Below are 21,443 nucleotides of genomic sequence, written 5' to 3' on the forward strand. Positions count from 1 at the left end.
ACATACTTAAATTACTCACTCTTTTGAATTTAAATGAATAATTAAAAGCATCTATAGTTTCTAGGCCTCAAAATTAATTTTAGAATATAAGCATCTGCAACGAATTTTAAGTCATTTTGAAGGGCATTTTTAAATTAAAGCCAGTTTCTAAAATATCTCTCTCCTGCATTAGAATGCTTGCGTTTGTTGCATGTACTTTTATAAACACAAGAAAGTTATGTTTTGATATGAAATTCCATATGAGGCCAGCAGAGGGCGTCGTGGTCCGCAGTTCGGAAACCTCGCGATGTTTTGAGCCGAACCACCCGCTAGTAGGGATCTTGTCCAGTAGACAGCAATCAGGAGAGTAGGCATGCTGAAGCGGTTCATGCATGCAGGAATCTGTCTGTTGCTACTCTACCTTTATTAAACAACGTTGAATTATGAACGACTGCGCCTTTAAATAATAAAGGAAATTATTGGTAAGCATCACTGAATCCAGGGACAGAGAGAGATAACATAACAGAAAGCAACCGGCGGGTCTGGCTCTCTGTGTCAGTGTGTGTGGGAATGGCAGCTCCCCGACCGATTAAAGGCATCCTGAAAAACAAGAACAGCGGCAGAAACCTGAAATCCGACGAGGCGCCGGCGGAGGTGACCGAGCATGGCCCGGAACTGTCGGAGGATGACCACCAGTAAGTTTTCCTCTCAGCTCCGCTCAGGGTGGTACCCTGGTAGCTAGACACTTGTTAGCCGCGCTCTGACATTTGTTTGGCGGTTAACCAGCAGCCTCCAGTCCGAGTCTAAAAGCTTCCTGGGTCTTTTTTTTTTTTTTACAGTATGAAATGACACCTTTTCCCCTGATGTAAATTTTGCGTTTCGTGTAAATGTGATATTTAACTGACTTTAGAAAGGCTCATTTCGGTCGGTTAGCTTAGTCGTTAGCTAAAGAGAAGTTAGTCACGTCACTTGATGTGATTGTAGCCGTTAATTAATGATTGATGACATTTCTATAACAGCAAGTCTCAGGAGTCTGACAGGCTTATTTATAATATCTTGTGAATGTATTCTTATCTCTTAATTTTTTTCATTTTGTCACATTACAGCCACAGATGTTAGTTTGTTTTATGACACAAAAGAAAGAAGTGAATAATTGTGAAGTGGAAGGAAAGTCATGCTTCCATAAACTGATACAATAAAACTCAAGTGATTTCAGACGTCGCCTAATCGGTGGTTAGGTTAAAACACAGTCAGAGGTGGGTAGAGTAACCAAAAATACTCAAGCAAGAGTAGCTCTACTTCAACATATTTTTACTCAAGTAAAAGTAAAAAGTAGCCAGCCAAGAAAATACTCAAGAGTAAAAAAGTATTTGGTAAAAAGTCTACTCAAGTACTTAGTAACCGATCAAATTATTAGTAACCGATTTAATATTTAAAAATTGAATAATCAGACGGACCAATTATAAAGTTAAGTGTAAATATTGGTATTTTAAGAACAAACATAACAATGATTCATACAAGTAAAAATCAGGCAAAAGAAAAATTTTCCAAATCAGTTACTTTCACAAAAAAAAAAAACTTACGAAAGTTTAACAAAAACTGCAGGTGTATGTCTTTATCTGGTGAATATTTGGTTAAAACATGTTTGTTCTTCATTCAGTGAAGTTACTCACAATAGGTAGAGAATCCAGAAATGTTACTCAAGTAAGTGTAGTGATGCGTCATAAAATTACTAAAGGAAAAATAAAAAGTACAGCACAATAAAAATACTCTTAGATGTACATTTTGTCAAAAAAAAAGTCACTCAAGTACGATAAAGGTAATTGAGTTAACATAACTAGATACTATTCAACAGTGACTGCCTTCCTAAGCCTACATGCTGGGCCAGTGGGAACATTTAATATCATAAAGAGAGAATCAGTTGTGCACTCAAAATAATTGGCCTTTATGGAGGAGTGGCAACAAGAAAGCCATTGTGAAGTAAGATGATCTGGTCAGATTAAACAAAATTTAACTTTTTCATTTGAAATCAAAGCAGTAAGTGTGATGGAAAACAACATCCCCATTTTGATGAATCATGGTGATGGCAGCATAATGCTTTGGAATGATTTTGCTCATCTGGAACAGGATATGTATATGAGATAAAGATGTAGCAATCCTGGAAGAAAACCCACTTGGCAGCAGCAAAACTTGAAACTGCGGAGGAGGTTTTACCTTTCAGGCCAGGACAGCGACCCGAAGCATCCAGTCAGAGATATAATGATTTACATCCATGTGTTTTTCATGTGTTGGAATGGCCCAGTCAAAGTCTTGTCCTAAACCCAACTGTAAGAATGTTAATGCAACAAAGACATGGAGTTATTGCGATGAGGCAAATCTGAATGGTTAACATTTCCTTTAACTTTTGCACTTGGATTGTAGAGTTGCTCTAGCTCATAAAAGATGAGTTTATTTGTTGTGTCATGGTATTTATTGTAGCTGGTGGGAAAAAAGTCACTGTGCTTGTTAGTCCAGCCCGATCTCTATTATGTTGTACAAGATCTGTTATTTTTAAATATACTGCACAAAAAAATAAAGGGAACATTTCACTTTAATTTTGTGTGTGGCTCCAAATCCAGACCTCCATTGGTTAATAAATTTGATTTCCATTGATGATTTTTGTGTGATTTTGTTGTCAGCACATTCAACTTTGTACAGAACAAAGTATTCAATGAGAATATTTCATTCATTCAGATCTAGGATGTGTTATTTGAGTGTTCCCTTTATTTTTTTGAGCAGTGTACTTACTTCCACATCGATTACAAGAATGATCGCTCATATACGGTGCCACAGCAGTGCGAGATGGTCGGTAAATGTAATTCAGGATCGATCTAAATCGCAAAATATTCACAGTATACAGTATACGTCTGTCAGGTTGGGAAATCTTGTCTATAGTTTCATTCAGATCTTTAAAAGCAGGTCTGGTTTTGCCGAGTCAGCTGTTCTGTTGCCCAGTGGGCACGTTGCCGCGGGGTTCAGCTGATAAGTGTCGGAGCGGCTGCTTCTCTCGCCCTGCAGACGCTTATGCATCGGTATCTCTGCCAGAGACACTTTAACTGTTGCGATGAGGTGCGATGCCATAAATCACTGAACTCGTAAAGGTGTCTCTGTTCTCATCTTCTCCATCGCAGCCATCTCTCATTCTCTCCTCACTCAGGAAACATGCAGAGTTCTCTGCTTTGTGGATTTTTTGTTTAAAGAAAATTAATTAATTTATTACCCACATAGTTCGATATAACGAAGAAACGACTTGCACGCGCAATTTTAACATCGGCATTTACGTGCAAAAGATGCTCTGGATATTTTTAGGTTTTGCTGTCGCTTGGGAGTTACACTGACATTTCTGAGCACAAAGAAACAACAGTTATAGGTCCTCTATAAGTTTGAAGGTTATTGTCTCTTTGTTTCTTGTTACTCCATAGTTTGCACTTTTGAAACTCTGTTCCCTTGAGGACGTAAGGCACAAAGCAAAGCCCTTCCTCCTCAGGTTGCCTCCTGAATAGGATTTGTAACATGCGGCGATATCCAAATTGGTGCAATCATGTTTTAATCAAGGGGCTTACAATATGTTAAAGTGTTTGGGTCTAAAAATAAATTCACTCGTATGAGAGCTGTTAAGGCCTAATACAAGCTGTTTAGTACAAGAGCTTCTGCACAGAGATGAACGAACACCACCCACCTGCCAAATGCTGCTAAATGTTTGATGCTAGTTGGATTTTCAGATGTTTGTGTGTATTTTTAATCTCTTTAAAATCTGTTGAGCACAAATAAAAAAAAAACATGCAATTTTTAAATGGTTTGCACTATAGACGATGTTTTTACGACAGTGTATAGTCATGTTAGGGTATCCGCTGTATTCTTTTTTTTTTATTTCACTGTCTGGTAATTAGGAGAATTAATCTGAGTTGCTGCATGAGAAATTAGGCCATAGAATGGCAACGGTTAGGATCCCCCCCCCACACACTAGCAGTGAACCGAGTGTTTTCAGTGTTGCTACAAAAATAGTCTCTTTTTGAATGGCAAGGAAGTGGAGGAAGAGGAGATTTGAAACGGATTCTGTGTGCAGCCAAGTGCCAAATCCTCTGAAGGGAATGAGGGCTGACCTTCGTGCTGCTGCTGTCAGCTTTAAGTTTAAAACATAAAAAGTAAAAAGACTGTTTATTCAGGGGATGGATTGTCTGTTGTTTGACCACATTTGGGGTCACAAAATATTTCCCTAGATTTATTTGTGCCATTGTTATATTAACGTGCTTTTTTCATAATTCATTTTCATTAGTGTTATTGGTTGAACTTCTGTAAAGCTCATTTTAATGACTAAAAATAAGAAATACATATAAATGCTAGAATAATATCTAGTTTAGCTAGACAGTATGGCTGAAAAATGTATCGCGTTACAAGTATTTCATATGTTACTAATAGCGTGACATTTCCTGTTTTATCCAGTTTTCATTCCACCTCGGTTTTCATTTTTAAGCAGTTATGAGGCACCGTGTCAAAACCTGAAAGTGCTACTGCATACGTTACTCAACAGGATGTTGCTAACTAGTAACTTGTAACTTGCTGGGTAACCACAAGTTACCTAGCTAGTTGTTAGTAGGTAACCAAAGAGTGAGTGAGTTAGTTGATCCCACCAACCTTGGCCGTGAAAGGTTGAGCTGCTAAAGCCTTTCCTCGGCCTACATCCCCCAGAATGCTGTGCAGTTCTGGATTGACGTTCAGTGAATATTTTCTATATTGAATATTGAATATTCTAGCAAATGTATTGTCTATTTTTGTTGATCATGTGTCCATCGCTACATATATTGTTATTTATTTATTGTCCAGCCCTAGTTTCTCATGAGTCTAAGGGACTAAACTCAAAAACCTTTCATGCTTTTGAGGAAGTGCTGCATCAGTCCAAATCAATCCCTGTTTTTTTTTCCCCTTAATTTTATCTTCTAATTCTGACAGACTCAGATCCGTTGTTGTTTTGTTTTCTAAAGGGCAAGAGAGGGAAAACGTGCTGTATATTCTTGCTATCAGAGAAATAACAATAAATAAAAATTATATTTTTCACTTAACCTGCAAATCACAGATCTGAGCCATTCAAGGGAAAACTAGCCAATAACAATTTTCCAGTCTGATATCTTTATGTGGTTGGTAACAATGCAGATTAAAATAGAATACGTAGTTTGTGCAATCACAACTTGTTTGATTCAGACTACATTCAAAAGGCTTCGCTTTGTGTCTGCTGTTTCTTCAAGGCACAGCGTTCACTAACAGCCGTACAAAGTGCTTCCCCTCTCGCCTGCATTAATTGTTCAGAACAGATCGCATCGCCCTCCTAAATCCTTCTGCAGTACCTGGAGGATGTCCTATTCTGCCTCTTCAAGCATGTAGCGTCCAGAGGGGATTTATTTGACCACCTGTCTGTTTATGTCGTAGATTTCCTGTCAGGATCTGGTGGCCTAAAATCTACTGCTACGGTCTGCAGATGCGCGAAGCTGCTTAATGAATGCTTCTGCAATGCTTCTGAAATGCAGTTTTTAAAATTTGGATGTCTTGACCTGAACTCCGCTAGCAGCTACCTAAAAAAAAACAACAACATTTTTTTAGGTCGCTTCTAAAACAAACAGGCCACATAAGGTTTAAATAAAAATATATTTAAAGAATGATTCTTATGGTTAAATGAAACCTTCAAAGTTACAGATTAAATGTTTTTTTTCCATTATTGATTTTAGAGCTGCAACTAATGATTATATTATTAATCGAATATTCATTCCCTTGCAATGATGAATAATTAATTTAACCAGATAAAAATTGCCACAATCTAGAGATTTTTCATTTAACCACCTAAGCTTGTTCTTTGCAATATTAGAAATACATGAAAGAATACAGATGAAGAAATCAATTCCTTTTTTGCTTAAGAAAATACAAATTGTATTGCCGAAAATGCAATAACTTCGCAATCCTTTAGTGTATGCTTGATCATTTGTAGCAAAGGCTGTATCTTCAGCTAAAAAATACTTAACAACACATAACAAGAATGACAGAAAAATCTAAGTGATGCTCACTGCTGTTGATTCATCCATTCATTTTCCGCACTTCTTTATCTAAGTCAGAGTTTTGGGGATGGTTGGACTCCATCCCAGCTTTAAACATGAAACCCTGGACATTCAGAGTCCCTGTCCACCAAGGGACCAACGCAGAGACACTGGGAGGTTCACTGGGAGGAAGCTTGATTACAATAACAAAACCAAGTCATGCGCAGGGAGGATAAGCCATTTCAGAAAGGAAAAGCCTGCATAGTCAAACTAATTAACCTGTGGTGAGAATACAAACAATCGCACTATTGTGACACCCTGATATGCGTCACTGTTGATATGATAAGTAGCCATGTGGTATTTGTGTTGAATGCTGGCAGCAGAGTTGTAGTCGGCGGTCATCGATCCAGAAGCTCTTGGACAGTAACAGATTCTCTGCAACCCATAGAAGTATTCGACTGACATTTTTCCAGGAGATCTGTTGATGCTGAAAGAAATCAGAGTTATTGGAAAATGTCGTATTGACCCCAAAATAAGCACCAAATGTTAAAACAAATGCAGTCGTTACTGTTAACTTGTTAACTACCAGTTATTCTGATTGTATTGGATTTGGGATAGGGTTCAGATGTACAAAGGTCAGAGATATGCAGTCTGTTGCTATGAAGCTGCATTGTTACTCTTAATATTTTCTGGCCATAATAATAATAAACTTAGCAATATTTTCAAATACAAAGTTATACAAGCTACTTTTTTAATCGACTATTAACATAGAATTCCAGAAGAAGAAGAAAAAAAACATTCTGTTTTTTGTAAGACTTAAAATTTTCTTATTCGACAATCTTAAAATGTATGCAATTAATGTTAAACGCTTATCCTGTCTTCTAGTTTTTCACTTTCTAACTCGAGGGGTTTGTGAATGGGTCTTCGATCTAATACTTGCATATTCCTGCAGTTGCAAACTACATGAGTTGCTATACGTTTGTAAAATCAGTGCCAAGGTTATTCTTGACACCTCTGTGTGTCGGGCAAAGTGGGGCTTGTGTTCTGTGAATTACTTGTCACCTTTTCTGTTAGCTGCCCTTATTTAGTTAATGATGACCTGTAGGCCTCACACTCAGTGATGCATATTTTATGGCTGCTTCCATGAAACTGGATCTCTCCTCTCTGAGTGATGGGCCGTTTGAGTGACTCTCAGTGAATCTGACTTTCCATAATCTGACCAAGAAAAGCACAGCTTACAGCTTACTTTGCAAAGGTTATTCGAAGTGGGCAACCCAGTTTCTGTTTTGATGAATAGCAAAGGAATTTGAAACAGAGATAGAAAAAAATTAAAAAAAATTATGTGATTACTTGGATATGGAAGACCATTTTGATAACTGTTGAAACATAGACTTTTTTTTTTGTTTTTACAAATAGTTTTTCATTGACCAGCACAAAACGTTGTCTCTGTAGTCATCTGCAGTTAAATATAATATCGTATTAAAACATATTGTATCGTGAAACAGAGCTGCCATTATGTCCGAAAATTTAGTTTCCTTTAAATATTTAAAGCAGACCGAGACATATTTCATATTTGATGAAATCTGCGCCAATTAACCAGAGTCTTGCAGTGAGATTGGGAGGCTTGAATGTGAAATTGATGAGCTTTTCCCTCTGGCTCTTGCTGGCACCAATTTTCTCTTGGCTGGGTGCAGTATTTGGAGGCAGCGTATTTCCTACATCGTGATGAGCGCCTCGCTCCAGCGCAAAGCAAGCGTCGGATGCGGTGTTTTTGTGCGGGGCACCAGGCTCGACCTTTCCTCGCCGTACGTTGGCGATGCTACCTGATAGTGCAGCTCGGCTCTCAGAGATGACTCACTCTGTTTAATGAGTTTCCCTGAAGCGCTACGTCGCCAGCTGTTGACCACCCTGGAGAGGTAGACCTTATCACGTAGAGAGAGTATGCTCTATATTTAGTGTCTACGAGTGTTTGGTGAGCAAAGTTGTTGTTTTTGTTGTTGTTTTTTATGTTACAATTGCCGGTGCTCCATCATTGTGTTTTAGTTATGATGAATATCTCTGAGTCATTCAAAGGAGCTGAAGCAGTTTAGCTGGAGTAGAGGTTTGTGGTTCATGTTGTGTAACCAGAAAACACTTTTTTCACACTTCACATAAAAAAAAAAAATGTTGATAGCTTTTAGTGTGATTTCATGTGATGGACTAATACAAAGTAGCATGACACGGTGATGTGGAAGGAAAATTAATGTCTGTTTTCAAGAAAAAAAAAAAAAGGAAAATCTGAAAAGTGTGGCATGCATTTTGCACTTCCGTTTTCAAATGCAGCTAAACACTAATAATGCTATGGGATCAAGCCAACATTGTCAGTCAGATGAGTTTACTGTTGAATTTGCAACAACTTGTGAGTAAATCCAGTACATGTTCTTAAAATGTTCACAAAAACAGCCCTGTTTTCCTTTGATTAAGTATTGTTTATCGAACCAGATGTTGAGTGGCTTTCTGTGTCTGCTAGGGCTGGATGTAATGACTCATTATATTCACATTCAAAATGTTTGGTACAAGCTGTCAGAATTTGATTTCTGAAAATACGAGATCTTTTTGATGAGGAAATCTGTGGAGTCGGTTGATGAAAAACTTCTCTTCTGAGCTTGAAGTTCTTCCTTGATCAGCTGTCTGACAGTGTTTCAACTTTATTTACCCTGACTGGATCACTTCTGACTATAAGTGGCGGCTCATTCAAGGCTTACAGGCAGCAGGCGGTGGATTTAGCATCCTTCTCTCCCCCTCTGCTTTCCTGTTTCCTGTGATGCTCTCAACCTTTTCCATGAACCTTTTCAAGGAGTGTGTGCTGTAGCTTAGCTTGAATAAGAGGGAAGAGATGTTTTCCAAAGCCTTAAAAACAATGTATAATTACTTGCTTAGGAAATTAAATTGAAGTCTACAAAAGCGTAAAATGTCCAAGTAAATATACCAAGGTTAAAAAGAACAAAAATACTCTTTGATATAAAGAAAAGTATTAGAAAGAGACAATTTAACTGGATTGTTATGTCCTTTAGAGTTTCACAGTTGATAGGGAAAAAACCCCCAAAAAAACAAAACAATAAGTATCTCACCCCATAATCATTCAGTTATTTTTGTACCAGAGACGTATCTGGGCTTTTGTCTGTGTGTTCCTAAATTTATGCAGTTTTATTCAAAACTAGGCCACGTTCTGCTCTAGATTATATCTGGACTCTCTGTCGCCCCTGAGGTTTCTGTGCGGTGGAGTGACGGTCGGTGTGTAGCCGTCCTCACACAGTGGGTGTCTGTCTGTGTTGGGTCTTCTTTTCTTAACACGGTTTCCTTATTTTTTCTTTCTTTGATCTCTTTGCAGAAAGAAATCTGCCAAATGGGATGAGATGAACATCCTGGCGACATATCATCCTCCTGACAAGGACTACGGCCTGATGAAGATAGATGAACCCAGCACACCTTACAACAGGTTAAAAGCTTCATATTTACATGCTCATAGTATCCAACCTATTGATTGAATAGTTTTAAAACAGCAGTCACTGTATTTTTGTTCAAGTCTCCACTAATTTAACATTCAGGAGATGTTTTATTATTTTTTTTGATTATCAGCTTTTCTTAATATTATAGAATATCTAGAAGTTAGTATAGATATTTAGAAGTAAATGCTCTAAATTACAATGTATCTGGGATGTGTAAATTTACACGACACTATTTACAGTACACTGGCACTTTCTTCTCAAAATTATCAACATAGAACTTCTTAATTTCAAAGTCAAAGAAACTTTAGCTCTGTTCTTGTCCCTACTGATCACTCTTTGACATCTACAACTTAATTGGAGTCCACTTGTGGTTAAATCAGTTGATTGGAGACTATTTGCAAAGGGAAATCCCTTTCAGCCACTCCAAACTGCATGAAAATGTGTAGCGTGTGCAGAGTTTGTTTTTTTAAAATTAAATTATTTTCAAAAGTTCTTCATCTTAAGGAAGAAAATACTTGAATTCGTTCTGGAATTGGTAGCATAACAAGATGCAGAAAAAATGAAGAGATGTGGAAGCTTTCTGGATGCTCTGTGCCTGCAGAGAGAACTGCACAGCTAAAAGCAATGGATTAAACTGAGAAGTTAGATGCAGAATTTAACAAATTAAGATTATTGTAATAAATGAAGTTTAATTGCAATTGGACTGAATTGCTTTTTTAAGTAAGACTCAAATTGTGGTTGCGGTTTAAGAATCCAGTTTCGTAAAATTAGATAATGATAAATTAAAGAGGGCTATAACTTAATTTAACTGGCATTTGGTTTTTAAATAAATAATATATATTTACTTCTTTTGCTCTAGGATGATTTTTATCTGGAAAATTAGATCTATAAATTACCTGAGATCAATTTTTTTCATTATTTATCTTTTTAGCTTGTTTGTATCCTTCCTCCATCCTTCCTGTTGATGTTTCTGATTGTTTTTCTCCCCTGCTGCGCTTCTGTTTTCAGGATGCTTGGGGTCGACGACGATGATGAGGGGGCACTCAGTGACTCAGAAGGCCACAGTGGTGGGCTCGCGCCTGATGACCTGGCCTCAAAGTAAGGATGGAAACATGAATGCATGGAGACAGAATAAAATCAAAGGGAACACAATCTGCTGGACTCTACCAGCAGATTTCTATTTTCAAAATATTTACAACTTTTAACAGCAATCAATGTGAGACCAGGGATTTTGTAATTTTATTAGTTTTTTTTTAGAACTTAGTTTAATTTAAGCAAATGACACTAGGTAGTAACGCTCAAAACACATTGATGTTAAAGTTTGATCAGGGTGAAAAAACATAAACAATGGAGTGTAATAAATCTGTCTAAATAAACAGTCATTGGCCACACAAAGATAATTACACTGGGAATATGTTTCTCCTACTAAAGGACGTTACAAAGACGAATCATATTGCTCAGAGCATACAAAGTAAAATTCTCCTTGGCCCAGACTCTAGGTGTTGAACAGAACAGGCAGATTGGGCCTAAAAACTCCTTATCTTGCTGTAGCAAAACCCAAACAAGGAAAACTTAAACATTTAAGAACAAAACTGCCTGTCGAGCGTTTTTAGCTTGCTGACAGCTGATTTGGTTTTGCTGTGTGTGCAAAACCAGGTGTCAGTCTTATTCTCCTTTATACAATAGAAACAAATCCCACAGCTTATTGTGAGTAATTGACGTCTCTGTCCACATCATGGACAATCCTCTACTTTAATTAACCGAGATCTAAGAACAAGGAGTTTAAGAAAGTTGTAATACTGCGGGATATCAAAACATACCGGACACTTATTAAAATTTTAAGTTAAAAATGAGGTCCTTTGACCAACTTGGAGGCAATGTCACGTTACACTACTGTTAAACAAGCAGCTGTCTCACTGGCAGATGCTGCAAAGCAAGCAGACATGTAGCTTCACAAATAATACAGACAGTTGTTCAGCTGTGAAGCCCCAGTGGTACAAAGTAACTTGGAGTCAGCAGCAACTTGCCAAGCAGCCGCAGTGACGACTCAGGAAACAAACACTGGCAATGAACCAAAGAGGAGAATCAGCAGCAGCAGCAGCAGCAGCAGGCAAGATGGGCCAGACTTGGTGCCAGACTGATCATGCTTGGATACTAGAGCATTTGTACAATGAAAAAATAGGAACATTTAGGTTTTATGACCACTTGTCTGAATTAGTTCACAGTTTTATTGTCCTTTAACCCTCTTGCGGTTTAAAGAGACGTGGTTGATTGGACACCACAAACTTTGTACCTTGTGTGCAGTCCAGCAGGGTCACACTGACCCTGCGTGCACTTTTACAAGGTTTTTATTTTGTGCTTTCGGGAGCTGAAGGTCTGATAGGACAATCCCTCACCGCACATGGATTGTGTTATGTGATTAACTGTTTGTTTATGTTGCTAACATGGAGAAGACTCTGTCCGGAAAGAGACTCTCCCATTAGATAGTGAAGGCTAAGTCTCTAGTTTACAGCAGCGGGAATCTCCCAATGTTGTAAGGGTTCTCTCCATCAGGGGTGTAGCAATCTCCTCTGTTTAGATGGATCCCCATGAGGGATATTTGTGCTGCAGGCAGCTGGTCTTCGCCACACACATTTGTACAGTTTTATTGTTCGAATGTGACAGCTCCTTGTTCTCTCACTCTGTTCTTTCTGCTGAGTCTAAATGGATTTGTGCGTAATTAAGAGTTGTCCTGCTGACAGATTCATCCTTTAGAGCTCTGCAGCTCCTCCAGAGATACCAAGGTCCTCTCTGTGTTTCACTTAATTGAGCTATGAGTTTAGATGGGCCGTCATGATTTGGTGGTTTTGCCACTTTAGAGAAGAGTATTACATAATTTAACTCTATTAAGTGACTTCGGGAGCCAGTTGTTTGCACTGAGCTTTATTTGAGATTGTCAGAGCAAATACATGCCACACCTTTGAAGTTTTTATAATATCAATGCAAAACCATATATGTTCTTTCCTCTGGTCTGTAACAAATAATCCAGAAAAAAAAAAAAAACACATTGCAGATTGTGGCTGTAAGATGTGAAAACATCTTGCACAATCTTAAGATTTTTAAGATGTGTAATTACTGTTTCACATATGAAGCAGTGAAACGTTTCACGTATGAAACAGTGAAATGTTTCATATGTTCCAGTGTGTGAAACGTGAAAATATTTAATTTTGGCTCTCAATGAAATTCCGTACAAGTGCAGATCAGTCGATAAGCAGGGCGTTTCTCAACATTCCTGCGTTCCAGGGAAGTGATGTCAAGCTTGCAAGGAGGCTGTAAGCTCAACGAAAACAGTCCTGAACACGCTTTCCTGCTGGAAACACGTCGATGCTGTAATTTATATGTTTAAACAGTCCATATGTTCTAATATAAATGTTTTTTCCCCTTTTTGCTGCCACAATCAAGAAGCTCTTTTTTTTACAACTTAATAAAGAACAGATGTTTTACCAATTCAACAACTGCGATGCGCTTCGTACAGCAAATGTGAATAAATGGATGGATTACATCTTTTTTTTCTGTCATTTTAGGTCCTAATGGTCCATTTGGGTTAAGAAATATTTATGTGCCACTCTAAGCTGTCAGCAGAATGTTAATGGGAGCCTGAGAAGTGTTTTGGGTCGTCATCCTTACATAAGTGCATTAAAGCTGGGATTGGATGAGGCAGTTTGGATGCTGCAGAGAGCTCAGTGATTAGCTTCAGGCTTGCGAGTCAATTAGCTGCGGTTGTTTACTTTTGTAATGAATGCCCTGTTTTGTTTTACACTAAACCCATCAGACAGTACCGACAGCTGCTGCTCTTTTCCCTTCATCATCCTCCCATCGTTCATGCTTTTACATCACCGATTCTCTCTCCTCCTTTTCTGTCTGTCTTAGCTGTTCTATCCCATCCAATTTGGCCCATCAGACACAATTATTGGAGCACTTTGAAGCTGTAGTGAAATGTAAACTCTTGACCAGGAGTGACTCGTGCCAGCTGGTTGGAGAGCAGTAGCACAGTGCAGGGGAGCTTCCCTCAGGCGCTTCCACATATTCACCATAAGCCATTATTCATTTTGTCTAACCCTGTTGAAACTTTCAGCGGGGCCGAGAGGAGAGAATAGTAAATTGTGTTTTTTTTTTTTTTAATCTCGTGAGTCATTAACGGTGTTCACTCTGCCTTTTATTCCATCATCTAATGTACTTTTTCTCCTGCTAACGTCTTCCTCTAACATCTATTTCTATAGTCAGATGCAGTAAGAGTTTGGATCTCTTTGCGTTGTTGTTGAAGGCTGGTGTGTCCAGTTGTTGTCGACGTGCTTCCCTGAGATATTTAAGATGGCTTCACTTTGTTCTTCAGGTTGGAGGCAGCTGAGGGGGCGGAGCCACGCTTCATGAAGGAAGCGGAAGAGAGCAGCGAGGAGGAGGAAGAGGAGCTGACTCCACAAGTGCAAGGTGATGCTTTGTATGTTTTTTAAATTGTGACAGTCAGTATTGTCATAATGGTGAGATAGTAAACAGTGCCTTACAGAACTATTTCTATCTTTCTACCTCATGAATTTTTTCACATTTTGTCACAATACAACCACATAATTATACTAAGATTAGATTACATTCACAACATTCACTTGGCAGCACTGATGGTGTCTGTCTTCAAGAGGTTTGCATGTTCTCCCTGTGTATTTGTGTGTTGTCTCTTGGTACTCCAAAAATATGACTGTTGGGTTAATTGGTTTCTCTAAATTGCCCTTAGGGGTGTGTGTGCATGCGTGTGTATGCGAATGGTTGTCCTATATGTCTCAGTGTGATCCTGTGATGGGCATCTTGTCCAGGTTGTAATGTCAAAGATAAGCACCAGCCATAATTTTCTTTTTATTTAAAAAAATAATTTTCTTTTATTTTTTATATATTTTATATATATATATATATATATATATATATATATATATATATATATAAAAAGATCAAAAAAGTCTAACTGGCATCCCTGAAAAACTTTGTCAACACTTTGCTAGAATTAAGCTGCAAGTCCTTTGTACTTGAATCTTATGTGAAAAAATTAGCTTTGCATTTTCAATTTCATTTAAAACTATATTTTTGATGAAGTCTTTTGATCAAATGAACTATTGAAGTTTCTAGAGTCATAAGAGACGGTGATGGGTGTGGGCAGGAAAATAGCCTGTATAGTGTTACAGCAGATCTGAAGAAAGCTCTGACTGAAAGCACTCTTAGTTTCCTGAAGGGGAATGTCTGGGGTTTTTAGTTTCGTCTTTATTTTATAAAGCATCCTTCTTTGTACAGTCATCTGTAGTGTCTCCAGAGCAGAACTGAGCTCGCCTTTTTATCAGCATGCTGAGCTTTTTTAAGTCACAGAGTCTGATTCTGCCAACCCAACATCTAAAAGATTTCTCCATAATTTTCTTTGCAAATGAGCTTGATTTCGGCTAGACTGGATGGAAAGCGTTTGTAAAGATGAGTCATTTTCTCATCTTGGCCTGAATTTAGGTCAGGACTTTGGCTGTTTGCTTAAGGTCTTTGCCCCGTTCCACAGCATGATGCCACCTCCACCATGTTTCACCATGGGATCTGGAGTATTCAAAGTGCAGTGTCGATTTTCTTTCAGGAATAGCATTTTGCACACTTAACTTCTGTTTTGGTGTGATTTCACCAGAGCACCTTCTTCTACATGCTTGTTGTATCCACTATATGGCCTGTGGTGAACTGGAAATGGGATGGTTGTATGTTGGACAGGAAATGCTCAAAGTTTCGGATAATGTTTTCAGACCTAATGCTTCTTTAAGCTTCTCTACTTCATCCCTTACCTGTCAGGTCAGCTCCTTGCTCTTCATGATACTGTTTGTTCACTGGTATTTTGTAGCAAACCCCCAGGGCCTTCACAAAGCAGCTGGATTCAAACTGAGATTAAATGACGCACAGGTGGACGTTTACAGACAGTTTGTTGCACTGGGTTCATTTATGGGTATCAGAGTTTAGGAATACTTTTCTTCTGCATTGCTGGTAGATTCTGGATCAGTAACAGTAGTTGCAGGTTTCATTTTCCATCTTATCAAGGGCACCCCACTGTTCACCTTTCTATTTATAGACGTGGTCTTAATATAAAGCGCCCTCTGCAGCTGTGAGGGTGACTCAGTGCTGCTCCACAGTGGATTGTCAGCACAAAAGGTCTCCATCAAAAGTCCTCAGGTGGTCTTTGTGATCCTTTTGACCTTTTTTTTTTTTTTCTGCTCTCCAGACAAAGACGCATGCATTATCCATCCTCAGCGTGTTAGCAGGATTTTAACCAGTCCGTGACCTCGTCCGTCTGCGCACTCTGAGGTTCATAATTGAACCAACTGTAGAGGTGGAGCAGGACACACACTGTACTTCCCCTGAAATAATCCACTCAGACCGATTGCAGGGGTTTCAGATTTATGTCCGGAAGGTTGAAAAAAATAAATACATTCTGGGAAATCTGCAAATGAAGTCGATATCACTCAGCATCACAGCTGCAAGTTCAGTAAACGCTGATCCATGTGCCGATTAACGCCACCTGCTGGAAAAAGATGAAAGTGTCGACTTCACAGAAATACTGGATGGTTTCTTCACCCAGTTTGACGCCGTTTATTTTTTTCTGATGTATTTAAATGCCTTTTATGAAAGAATCTCTTTTTGTCGTATTTTTTTTATTTTTTTTTAGATGTTTGTTACCAAAACATGCCAGCTGAGCAGCTTTAATCACCTTCATCAGGTTCCACACACAACCAGGAAGACAGACTGCAACACGTGACCCGGCAGCAGAGGCCGGGTCAGATAAACAATGTCGGCATGCTCTGTGGTACCGAGTGGAGGCCGATCTGTGTCGCTCTTCAAAGAGGAAATATGCTGCGACTAAAACTAATCTGAGGATTTTCTTGATCACTGCGGGGTTTAATGTTGATGGATGAAGGTTTTGCTGTGGTTAAGCGCATTAGAAATAAAACGTCACAGCGGCCTCTTTTGACTGTTGAGTCTTGCTTTCTTGCTGGTATTAAATGTACAAAGTTCAGAATCACATTACGTTTTTCAGACCAATTAAGAACAATTGCTTGTAGAGACGATTAAACCGCAAAAGCGACTCAGTTTTCTCATCCCTCCGTCATCTTTTCTCCTTTATCCTTAAAGAGAAGTAGAGACGGGGCTGGTGCCGATTGGCTGAAAGGCGGGGTACGCCAGGGACAGGTTGACGGTCTATTCAGGGAAACAGAGACACACAGGACAGACAACAACACACACACTCGGACCTGATGGCAACTTAGAGAAACCAGTTCACCCAGCAGTCACGTTTCTTGTCTGTCGAAGCTGTGATGATACTAATTATGATCAGCATTAATTTTCCTCCCCAATGCAGACTTAAAGTCTTCTCTTGATAATTAGTTTTAGGACGATACTGCTGCAAGACAGCGCTGCTAACCTGCAGCGTCAGTAAAGTCGTAATTTAAATTTGCTATGTAAACAACATCACGAGTTTTTCACATCTCACAGAGTTCTGCTATATCTATTGTTTGAAAACTGAACAGATTAGAGCTCAGCTGAAAACCGTACAGCTGATCTGACAGGAACGGCAGGGAGAACATAAATCAGGGAAGTGGCCAAGAGAACAACGGTAGCTCTGGAGGAGCTGCAGAGATCCCCAGCAAAGGAGGAGAATACGTCAGCATGACAGCTAAATCTGGTTGAAATCTAGTGTAAAAAAAAAGTTTAAATGGAAAAACGGGCATGCATGTTTCCCCAGCAGCGATAGGGACGCAGGTGTAATCTTATTACAATATGGATGGAGCTTTAGCCAAATGAATCTCAGGTTTTTGAGTTTACGCATAATTACACGCAAGTCAGCACAGTCAGTGTTTTCTGTTGGTTTTGAAGTAATTTTTTTTGTTTGTTTCTCCTTTCAGCCAAAAAGAAGCATTTTCAGATGATGAGGAAGATGCACTATGATGAGGCCATGAACATAAGGCTGGCTCGCGAGCTCATTGCTAAAGAGCTGGAAGATGATGATGACGATGAAGAGATGAGGGATGACACAGAGGATCCAAGGGACAATGTGGAGGAGACGGAGGAGATCACTGTAGACCCGCCACAAGAAGGTAAGGCGAAGGGAGACGCTGTACCTTCACACATCAGAGCTTGTAGAAAGGAAGCATGGGAGACCACATGAGGAATGAGTAAACATGTTGGTTAAAATGATCAGACATAATGGTTTTGCTCATCATCATTAGTGTAAATTTCATTACGCTCCATTTCTGCTTCCCCATGGATTATATTCCCAGACACTAGAGCATCAGAGCGATAACTCATCGTCATGGTGACTAAAGCGTGTTGTGATCGCTCAGTGTGTATAAAGATGCACACGGCCTCTAGGGCTGAGCGATTTGACTTAAAAACATCAGATTTTTTTTTTATGCCAAATCTGATTTTAATCGATTCGTTGTTTTATTTCTTGCTTTCGTTTCTAGAAACAAAAATACAGATGATAGAAAATATTTTCAAAAAGTGGCTTTTATTTCAACAATCACTTACATGACTTGTACAACAGAGTATTAGGGCCAGACCACAAGAATCGTTGTTTAATCATGAGACTACAGCCATGATATTAGCAGAATAAAGATGCATTTTTACCAAAAGAACATCATAAAATTATGAGAAAAGTCATTTTAATGAGATAAAAGCCTTGATTATGTCTTGAAGTTATCAAGATGTAATGTGACCAGCTCAATCTGTGTGGTTCGTTCTTCGAAATAGACTCGTCGTTTGCTCAATCGCTTCAAAGTCCTCCTACTGATAATAATTTGTTGCCGATACCAAAGTACAACTTCGCAAGATGCTCAACATTCCTCATTTAAATTTTTTGTTATTTTCGTGTTGGAATACTCATAAAATTAATACTACATTCTCCTAATACAGGGGTGGCGAACCGCTTGCTGCGGCTCTTTGACGGATCCTGTGTGGCTCTTTGATTCTGAAATTTCCCACACCCCTTGAAGGCAGAAGCAGCGTAACGTGCAGCGCAGGTTGTGAAATTAATTCTATTAAGATAGCGCTACAAGTCTGCAGTAGTTGTTGGTGTAGGACAGTCTTTCTCAAACTGTGGTCCCCGGTCCACTGGTGGTCCGCGGGCACCCCCTAGTGGTCCGCAAGGTATTGCATGCCGTGAGGGTAGCTCAAAGTCCGACGCACACAGTTAGTTTACCAAAGGATTTCTTTTTAAAAATAATAATGGGTAAATGACTTCAAACCGGGTCACTCAAAAGAGAATCTGAAGGTACCTGTGGGAAATTTCTCAGGGTGAGTTGCAGAAGTTTTGTTTTTGAACACTATTGCAATAAATAGCATGCCTTCACGCGGATCTCGGTCTGGGTGATCTAGAGATCTAGGTTTCTACACTTACAGGATCTGTAAATAACTCAAAACGTCCCGAGCAGCAGTAGCTCATAGTTGTATCATTGTCATTCACGTTTACAAAACAGCGCTACCCTTCACATTAGGATGAATTAAGACAATGGGTTAAGAGACTAATATTTTCATTTCAGGTTGTACATATTAAGATGTTATGTTACTGCGGGGCCAATTTCAAATTAGGTGGTCCGTGAGTGTTCGTAAAACGGGTAAGTGGTCCTCGGCCTGAAAAAGTTTGAGAAACACTGGTCTAGGAGGAGAGATTTTAGGTGGAACCTGAATCGTTTATGAATATAATCTGTTTCCATGATAACAGTTTTCCTCAACAGGTCTCTGTATTTCTAGCGGCTGCATTATTTCACCTCGGTGCACTTTGCGCCGCACCCAAGCTCAGAGGATTGTGGTGCAGAGGTGGGAGTGAAGCAGAACAAGCTGCCGCCGCCGCTGCGCATATAAGAGAACATGATGTCAGAGTTTGTACAGCAGGTTCTGTTGCCGCCAAGGGAAAAGTAAACAGGTTCTGATCACATGAACGCAATCAATGCTGTGCGCAACGCGGTGGCGTGAAGGGTGGCAGGGTCACTTCCACAGAGCTCAAAAGTTTTCTTTGTCTTTGAATGAGATTTTACTGTGCTTAAACAAGTCTAATCATTGTGAAGGAGTTGCTTCAAGTAGTTGTAAAAGAGTACAAACCAAACCCAATAAACAATGTTAGGTGGCCCGCTTAGCTTTAGGGACTTGAGGACAAAACTTTCAGCAGGCAATGCGGTATAAAGCTAAACTTGAAATTGCTGTGTGGCTCTTTAATTTGGCTCTTAATGCTGAACTGGTTCGCCACCCCGTCTTAATATTACAATATTATTCTGGTGATATTAAGGGTTTATCCTCATATTAATTAGACTTTGCTCTTAAAGTATTCTAACTTTATTCTCATATGTAAAAAAAATAAATAAAATTATAGCCATATTTTGCAGAAAAGGTAAAAAAAGAAAAAGAGAGAGCTTGTCAAACAAGATATCGGTATTGGGAGTGATGACATCAGTCTGAACTATGGAAACCAAGGAGTGCAATGGGGGGGTGGGGGGTGGGGGGGATTTACTAAAGAATATTTAAATGTTTGTGTATACCAAGCATCTACCTTTGTTTATTCCTGTGTGTCTGTCCTCCAGCTGACTCCTTAGAGTCGTAGATGACTTCTCCCACCGGCAGCGCCGTGGCAGACCCGGATCCAGCGAGATCCGCCCATCGGATCTGTGACTGAAAGCAGAGACGTTAAGGCAAACACCGCTTCACCACCTGTCCAACATCTCCCAGCAGCCAATAAGATTACCGGTCACCTCTTTGTCTCCACTATTCCCATAAAACTGTGCAATATAACCTCTATTTTTAATTTTAAAAATGGTTTTCAGCTCTAGGTATATGTCCGAAACATACACACACGGAGGCTGTTGCCCCTCCCCCCTCTCCTGTTGCCAAGAATGTCCTCCTCTCACCTCTCGGACCGACGTCGCACTGAAGAATCTATGACTCAGACACTGAAAGGAGGATCAAGGTCTTTTTAGAAATAAGAAAAAAAAAGAATGACAAGAAAAACCTCACAACGTTGAGCTTATTCTGGCTGAAACAGCTTGTCGGTTGTGGAAGAAGCCAGGGGGAAACCCCACGGCCTCTCTGAAGGGTTTTATGTCACATGATGGAGTTTCCAGTGGCTGCAACTCGGATTTCTTTCCCGTTTTCCTTTTTGATCAATCACACCGCTGCATTTTATGTCTACCGGTTTTCCATCTCTAGGAATAGTTAAACTGCTAAAATAATAAGGCTGCTCCACATACAATATTGACATGACATGATTACTGGGGTTTGGGGAATATATTAGTCCAAATTGTGTTATTAAAATAGCAGGTATTTTTCAAGGAAGAACATTTGACTCATTCTTGATTGTCCCACTTGGATGCTCATTTTCAGTTTCTCATTTCCAGTTTACAAGCATTTCTAAGTGACACCAGACATCTTGAGGTACATTTTTCATTCACTGGAATCCTTTTTCATCCCTTCAAGGTAATTTCGTTCAAGAATAAGACAGGACAAGCTGCTCGGTCGTCCGTGTTTTCCTTTCTCTGTGTAAAATCTACAGTATTTTTGATTGTAAAGTTGGCGAGGAGAGACCGTATGGAAGTGCTGCTGCTGAACTTTGGTATGTGCTACTGATAGACCTGATGAATAGGTATTAGATTAACAGTCTGAGCTGTGCCAAGTTATTTGAAGGAAATTCAGAACAATGTTGCTTAATGTTTGTTTTGTTTTTTTTCTTCACTTGGCTTAATCCACGGTTTGAGTTTAAGGCTATAATGTTTGATCTGCTTGCATGACTCGGCTCAGGATCATCATAGGGCAGGGGGAAATGTTTGTAATGCTACTGACTGAAGTCGGAGGACGTTGGAGACGGATTAAACCACTACAGCTCATTGGA

The 21,443-nt window shown here is 39.3% G+C and overlaps 1 protein-coding gene across 3 annotated transcripts; it reads left to right on the top strand.

Moving 5' to 3' along the window:
- The first annotated feature begins 278 nt into the window (after positions 1–278).
- Positions 279–20,890, top strand: ppp1r2 (protein phosphatase 1, regulatory (inhibitor) subunit 2). 3 transcript variants are annotated; one of them, XR_001426169.1, is made up of 7 exons: positions 279–674; positions 9,412–9,519; positions 10,538–10,627; positions 13,902–13,996; positions 17,473–17,664; positions 18,482–18,588; positions 20,143–20,890. XR_001426169.1 is itself a non-coding variant. In XM_015041900.1 (6 exons), the coding sequence occupies exons 1-6, from the start codon at positions 550–552 to the stop codon at positions 20,160–20,162; spliced, it is 630 nt and encodes a 209-aa protein (XP_014897386.1). In that variant the 5' UTR covers positions 280–549; the 3' UTR covers positions 20,163–20,890. The 3 variants fall into 3 exon arrangements, 1 of the variants encoding a protein (XP_014897386.1); XR_001426181.1 differs by having other exon boundaries at positions 551–678; XM_015041900.1 differs by lacking the exon at positions 18,482–18,588 and having other exon boundaries at positions 280–674.
- The last annotated feature ends 553 nt before the right edge of the window (positions 20,891–21,443 follow it).

Source organism: Poecilia latipinna, unplaced genomic scaffold, assembly GCF_001443285.1.
Source record: "Poecilia latipinna isolate Pla-1442-1.1 unplaced genomic scaffold, P_latipinna-1.0 Scaffold2, whole genome shotgun sequence".
NCBI lineage: Eukaryota > Metazoa > Chordata > Actinopteri > Cyprinodontiformes > Poeciliidae > Poecilia > Poecilia latipinna.